Source organism: Lagenorhynchus albirostris, chromosome 2 (genome assembly GCF_949774975.1).
Source record: "Lagenorhynchus albirostris chromosome 2, mLagAlb1.1, whole genome shotgun sequence".
Classification (NCBI taxonomy): Eukaryota; Metazoa; Chordata; class Mammalia; order Artiodactyla; family Delphinidae; genus Lagenorhynchus; species Lagenorhynchus albirostris.
The window spans coordinates 40,658,446-40,665,760 of record NC_083096.1 but is presented as its reverse complement, the minus strand read 5'-3'; the positions used below and the strand labels follow the sequence as shown (position 1 = coordinate 40,665,760).

Here is a 7,315-nt window from a genome sequence, read left to right as displayed (position 1 = left end):
TCCCTAGGATTATCTAGTCTATTTTAAAGCACTAGAGTCCCCTATCAGGAAAACTCACCCCATGTTTAATTACTTTGATTTCTTCTCTGCCTCTTCTCCCAACACAGTGAAGCCATTCACGGAAGAAAAACCAGCTTTTTCCAACTTTGCATCCTCACATATTCTTTCCAAAGCTATTATTTATGGAATAAAATTTGGCTACACTTTATAAAAATCTAGCTTTTTGAGCCTTACAAACCTTAACAGTTAACCTATTGCCTCCATTGGAATTTGGAAAAAAAATTATTTTGAAAATGAGTAGTTGAGATTTGACATTTTTGTGATTTTCTCTTCCCTAAGAGATCTTCACTAAGAGAGGAGTGAGTAGGAATGAGAAACACATACATAAAGAAAAAACAAATTATCTTGCTGCCTTTGCTTGGTTATAATTTATAGGAGGTCCTTTTCAGCAATAATCTATTATCAGAAGCAATAAAATATAATCTCCATGAAGGCCAGGCCAGGATATTTGTGTCTTTTTCAGCAGATTGCAATACGAACCACATTCATGGATATGCTTCTTGATGATCTTTGTAATACTGTAACAGTTGACCATTTCCTCATGCCTCTTCACCTTAACTTAAACCTGGTTTTTCACCAATGACCTCACATTTCCTTCTCTATCACTTGGTTGTGGGCCTCTTTTCCAACTCCAACTCCAACTCGCATTTCACTCTGGAACCAAAGGAAGACTCACACCTTCCTCCTTTTTAGTGATACCTCAAGGTCATTACCATATTGTGATCACCCTGAAGAATAGCCAGACAATTGTTATTTCAGAGCCATCTGACAGTTTGTAGCTCTAAAAATTGACTAAGGACCGCATTTGTCAAAAATATCCTAGTTTAAGATTTTGGTAATACAGCAACAGTAATTCCGAAGTCATTTATGACAATCAGTGTGGGAAGCACCCTCCTTCGGGAAGATCCTTTGCCATACAATACTCTTTCCCTGTCAGGTAATAAGGAAGAATGGCCGTGGAAAGTAACCTTTTCTGGAAAGAAATACTTGGCTTTGAGAAGGCTTAAGTTCATACATTTTTCTTGAATTAGATTCCCCATTAATTACTTTATCCACAAAGAGGTAATTATCAGAGTTATGTAAGCAATTGAGATGCTACTCCACATTCTTTCAGCTTGTTGACCTTTCTCACTTTATTTCATGTGGCTATCTGAAACATCAATGATTTACATGCCTTTCTTTTTTTTTTAACAGATTTCTGTGTGTGTGTGTCCCCATGATGAAAACATCATTAAAATAAAATATCATGAATAGACTCTTAAGAAGCAGAGTCTACTTAAAGTCCTGGAAAATGTGAAAGCACTAATACTGATGGACAACTCTACACTCTGAAGGTTACTGCAAATTTTGTTGATCTCTATTTTGTCTAGGAGTTTTTCAGATTTTCTACCATGATCATTTGTTAGTTTTATAATTACATAATAAAGGCATTACATCATACAATCTTTTGTTATCCATTGCAGTTTTAAAACTATTCCTTTCCTTGTCCTCAGCAGATATGTCATAGATTATTAGTACACAAGCAAAGACTTTGAACGTAACAGTACTTTATAGTGAGAAGAACTATACTGAGCTATCTCTATCTTAAGACAATGCACTAGAAAAGCACTAGGAATTCTTAAGCACTAGGAATACAGAGACGATCAAGGGGCAAGTTCCTTGCCTTCGAGTATACATAATCATTATATCAAATGCTTAAATAGCACTTAGTATATAACTCACCACAGCAGTCGTATTATCCTCCTTTTTAATAGGTGAGCAGAGGAAGCCACAGGGAAGTCATAGGGTAAAGCCAGAATTTGAACCTAGGTAGACTAGTACACTCTCCACGGCTTTAACTACTGTGTTAAAAAATATATATATATATAAAGTTATATATATATATGTAACTCCAAGTATTCCAAAGTTACAGAACACTTATCTACCAAAACTCAAAAAGGAGCACACAAACTTGCATAGAAAATAAACATGTAAAAGTTCATAAATTAACCACAATATAACCTGCTCCACATAATATACTGACTGCAGTGTCCTTGGCCTCTCCCATCCTTAGGTAGCCGGAAATTACAACAAAATAATACTTTTCACCTTTGGAAGCCACACCATCTCTCATACCAACCAACCAATTACTTCCTTAGAGAGAATAGGAAATTAACCTGAATATCATAAAATTTTATATATATAGCATTACTGATGTAGAATCTTTGTTTAAAGACAATAATTTCAATAGCAGAGGGAACTTTACCATTGCAGGCTTCAGATAACCTCTATATTTCCCAGATTTCATGCTAAATCATAAAATGCCATATTGTGTCTGAAGCTATTTTTTCAATAGTCCATTTTCTTCAATGGACTAGCAAAGCAGTAAATACTGAGGAACATTTTGGCTCCCATATCCTAAAGCCATTCTGATTATGCCTGGGTGATCATGGGGGACGTCATTGGAACTACCAGAGGACTGGCTGAAATACCAGTGTTCTGGCCAGCTTATAAATTAGAAATTATACAGAATCCAATTTTATTTTTTTGTTAAGTAATTCCTATGAGGCTTTTGGGATGTAAATGTAAAGTCCTTTGATGTGTAATTTTATCCATTAGATAGGGAACAATACCAATCTCCGTCATAAAAACTTTCACAACCTGACACTGAAAATCCACTGTAGGGCATAGGACCTGCAAATAGGATATGAATCACACACATCCACTCATTCAGACAATCCACAAATATTCATTTTTAAGTCTACTATATGCCAATAATGTACCGGCCTCTCAGACGCTAAACCATGCTCAATGCTGAAAGAGACATACTCAGTTCGGGCCCTCCTGGAACTTATTACCTACAGAAGTGCCTTCGTTGTAAATGGTCAGGTCTCAGCCATTGCTATTATCATCAGCAGGTGACCGAATGATAGAACTTGCTCTCTAAACAAGCTGCACACTCTGCTTTCAACATTTTTGCTTTCCTTCAAGGCACATAATCCAGTGGTCAATTTCTCCCAGTTAGTGAGGTTTGGGGAAAATTTACCCAGTGAAGAATTCCTTGTGGCCTCACTCTTTCCTCACACTCCCCTCTGTGCTCTTGAGCTAAAGAGACCTGGATTAAAGTCACTTGCTCTAACCTTATTATTTTAAAATAGGGCTGCTCCTGCTTTGAGGATTTCCACTGGACCAACAAGGTAGCAAAGCAGCACTGAATCAGAAGCAGGTAAATTTCAAAATGACAACTCTAAAAATATCCAAGGAAGTTCTAAGTGGTGGTCTAAGGAAGTTGCAACTTCTTCCTCGTTTGCAAAGGGCTGAGGAGGACCCGCCTCCTAGAGCCGCTGGGTGGGCTGAATGACATCGGTGTGTTCGAGCTGCTGGCCCCTAATGAGCAGTGAATAACCCCATCTTCCTTCCTTTGGTGAGCCTGTTCCTGGAGGTACACAGGATGTGAGACAAAGACCCCACCAGCTAGGAGCTTCCACCCCACAGTCTCGCCCAAACAGGGCAATGGCAGGAGGTCTGAGACTGGACCCGGCTGTGGGCGCTGGGTTCAGGGGGTGAGGCTGCTGGTCCAAGGGATGGGCACCCAGTGTGTGAGCTCTGCAGCTGGGTGACTAAAGCCTGCTCCGTGCCACCTGGGCTTGAATGAGAGCTATTGGCCTGCTAATAGTTTTCAGGGCTTTGCCTTGAGGTGTGGAGAGCTGTGTGACTCACTGAGAGTCCTGTGACTCATTGCTGTGCCAGCCGGGGCGACTGGAGGCTCTTCCATCCACCAGCCTCTGCTCTCAGTGCCTTTTTTTTTTGGCCATACGCGGGCTTCTCACTGTTGTGGCCTCTCCCGTTGCAGAGCACAGGCTCCAGACGTGCAGGCTCCGGACGCAAGGCTCAGCAGCCATGGCTCACGGGCCCAGCCGCTCCGCGGCATGTGGGATCTTCCCGGACCGGAGCACGAACCTACGTCCCTGCATCGGCTGGCGGACTCTCAACCGTTGCGCCACCAGGTAAGCCCAACTATATACTTTTAAGTATATTTTTATCATGAAAAAGGGAGAAAAATCATTATATCCCACCTGAATGGCTAAAAGGAAAGAGCTAAACAGTATCAAATGTTGGCAAGGATGTGGAACAACCAGGACTTTAATACATTCCTGGTGGGAATTATTATTTGCATAGTCATTTTGGAAGGAAAGTAGCTTGGCAGTATAATCAGAAGCTGAACATATGCATATATTCAATTCCATTCCTATATATATGCCGAACAGAAGTTTATGTATATTTTTACCAACAGATCTGTATATAAATGTTCATAATAGCACTATTTTTAATAGCCCAAAACTGATAATAACTTAAATCAATAACAAAATAAGCTGTAGTATCATCACACACTGGAATACTGTATAGCAGTGAAAATAAATGGACGATCGCCAGGAAAGTCATGCACAAACCTCATAAATATAATGTTAAGGGAAAGGAACCAGAGTCAAAGAGTACATACTACGTGATTCCAGTATGTAAAGTTGAAAAAGCAAACAACATTCATCTATGGTGTTGGAAGCTAGGGTGGTGGTTACCCTTGAGTGACTGCAAGGGGGCACTTCCAGAGTTGCAGTGATGTTCTGATTCTTCGGCAGGTGCTAGTTTCGTGGGGTTGCTTATCTTGTGAAATGTCATCGAGTGGTATGCTTACGATGGCACACTAGCTAATACTTGCTGTTCTGATTGCGAGCTAATACCTGGGCAGGGAACGGCTAAGTCTAGATGAGAGTGCTTGCGGTTCTGATTGCTAGCTAATACTTATTTCTGTCCACTGAATAGCCCGAGGGGACATGAGTCCTGTTCTTGCTTTGTTTACAGACCTTCCTGGGGAATAAGCGTTTATAAAAAGCATAGGGGGATAGTGAAGGAGAGCTTCCCAGACCATAGTCTGACTTTGAGCCATGGCCCTGGGGGGCAAAGCCAGAAAGGAGTGGAGGCCAGATGCAGCACTGCTGTTGGCGCTGAGCATGTGTGTGAGGTGGGGCTGCCCTTGACTGGACACTGGGTGTCAGACTGTGGCACAGCTGACATCACAGAATCCACTGTGAGGCTACGGCTGGGCTTTGGGACCTAGAAATTCAGACAAAACACTGCATGCATTCTCAGATGGTTTGGTTTTTTATTGAAATTGCAGTGAGGAAGCTGAAATGGGCTCTCCAGGGGTATTTCCCTGAGCCCTGGTCCCCTTTGCAGCTCCCAGCTCTAGGTCCTATTGATGGGCTTCAGCGGTCACTGGCTCCATGGTGTCAGATGTCACACCTCCAGTGATCTCCAGCCCCTGGCCACTCTCTGCTGTCTCTACGACGGCCTCCATTCGGGTCCCTTCCACTGGCTTCGCCAGGATGCTCACATATTTATCGCGTGAGGAGGCCACTGTCTTTGTAGTGAGACTGGCTCTGACGTTCCTGAAGAAAGAGCTGATCCTGCTGAGTCTCTCGGTGGTGGGACCTGCACTCGCTGTAGATAAGCTCCTGCCCGATTTGTGCGAGGTCCTGGACTCGTTGGTGATGGGAGCACGGCTGATGCCTTTGTGAGCAGTGCCCTGCTCGCTGCCCCCCGGGCTGCCGTGGCCTTTGTCCTTTTGGTCATCTCTAGTGGCTCTGCCGCCGCCTGAGCACGGGCCAGCTGCTTTCTGGATGGTCTTGTTCCCCGCTGCCTTGTGGTGGCTTTCCACTGAACTGCAGAGCGAGGGGCTCGTAAGAGCTCTGTCCTCTCCCCAGTGCTCCCTTCTCTCCCTTCTTGCCTTGCGGGCCTGGGACACCCTCTGTGAGCTGCCATCCTGTTCACTCACTTTGCCTTCCTGTGGCAAGGTTGAGACGAGGGTCCCCTCGTCCTCCTCGTCGGCTCTTCCTTCAGCAGTCTTGCCGGTGGGTTCTGCTCCGACCACAGTCACGCCGGCCTCTGGGGAGAGGCTGGTGGACGTGCTGGAAGCATACCCTGAATAGCTCGCGGCACCTGCCAAGCATACCCTGAATTGTTCGCAGCACCGTTTTCCTGCTCCTCAGGGATGTTCTGGCAGTGCCCCCGGTGGCTATGCTGGTTTTGCTTCCTCCTGGACCGTTGCTGGCTGTGGCTGCTGTGGCCGTGCTCTGCTCTTCAGGGGCAGGAGGCTTGATCACTGCCACGCTCGGAGCACCCGCTGCGGTGCCTCCTGCCACCCCCGCTGTCTCCACCTTTGTCGTTGCCCGCGACGCTGACGCTTTGTCAAGCACTGTAGGTTTTGCTTTTGCGGTGGCCACATCGGGCATGGTATCGGGCTTGTGGGAGTCCAGTTGGATCCCCTCCCCACCAGCAAAAGCTGCGGACGTGGCCCCGGCCAGCTCAGAGCACGTGTGGAGGCTGCAGATGCTCACGTGGTCCTGATCCCACTTTCCTTGGAAATCCTCCACTGCCGGGCTCCTGCCGTCCTCCTCCTCCTCGAACACAGGCATGCAGATCATGTCCCAGGCTGGAACGGCGTAGGTGCAGCTGAGACCCTCCACTGGTGGTCGCAGGAGGTAAATCAGCTCTTCCCAAGAGGTGAAGAGGTCTTCCTGCGCGTCCAGAGGGGCACACAGCTGCAGGTACCAGGAGCGGCCAGTGGCAAACCTCACGCGCAGCTGTTGTTTCTCACGATTGTGAGTGGAGATGCTCACGAGTGTCAAGGGCAGGAGCCTGGTGAGCTCTAAGGTCTTTGCAGCCTCGTGGCTCTTGCCCTTGGCGGCCTGGCTGTGCTCAGCGTGCTCTTCACAGCCGGTGGCCCATCGGGCCAGCAGCATGGTGTCTGGGAGTGGGAGGACGGGGCTGCTGGATGTGATGCCCACGGTCACCATGCAGACACAGTTGTGCACGTCAATCAGGTCTCCCCTCTTCGTGATCTGGATAAAGTCGCTCTCGAATACCGGTGCGTCCTTGAATATGTGGTATTCGCCCTTGCGCAGTTGCTGCTGCAGCTTCCCCGTGGTGGTGTTGAACAGGCCCACCCCGGTGCTGCTCTGGGCCGTGTGATACGGGAGCAGAGAGTCCCCACTCATGGCTGCCTTTGATCACGACAGGCAGCGCGGTTAAGGTGGGCCCCTGGCTCTCCCCTCCCTCGGCCTCACTGGCAGAAGAGCGAGCTGCGGTGCTCTTTCGTCACACACAGGCAGCCCTATGGCAGGTCTTCCAAGCCCGCCCCACAGGCCCCACCTTTGCCTCAGGGTCTCCCAGAGGCAGGGGCGTGGGTAGGGGCACAGATGATCACAGCGGGGACGCT

At 46.8% G+C, this 7,315-nt stretch overlaps 1 protein-coding gene across 1 annotated transcript; it reads right to left on the bottom strand.

The window, feature by feature from the left end:
* Positions 1-5,191: 5,191 nt before the first annotated feature.
* LOC132515770 (Golgi-associated RAB2 interactor protein 4-like) lies at positions 5,192-7,094 on the bottom strand. The gene is made up of 2 exons (XM_060142128.1): positions 6,064-7,094; positions 5,192-6,026 (listed from the first exon to the last, which is right to left on the bottom strand). The coding sequence occupies exons 1-2, from the start codon at positions 7,092-7,094 to the stop codon at positions 5,291-5,293; spliced, it is 1,767 nt and encodes a 588-aa protein (XP_059998111.1). The 3' UTR covers positions 5,192-5,290.
* Between the last annotated feature and the right edge of the window lie 221 nt (positions 7,095-7,315).

Coding starts and splice junctions, on each gene's coding strand:
- LOC132515770 (XM_060142128.1), bottom strand. CDS start 7,094: ATGAGTGGGGACTCTCTGCTCCCGTATCACACGGCCCAGAGCAGCACC. Junction 6,027..6,063: donor AGGAGCAGGAAAACGGTGCT/GCGAACAATTCA, acceptor AGGTGCCGCGAG/CTATTCAGGGTATGCTTCCA.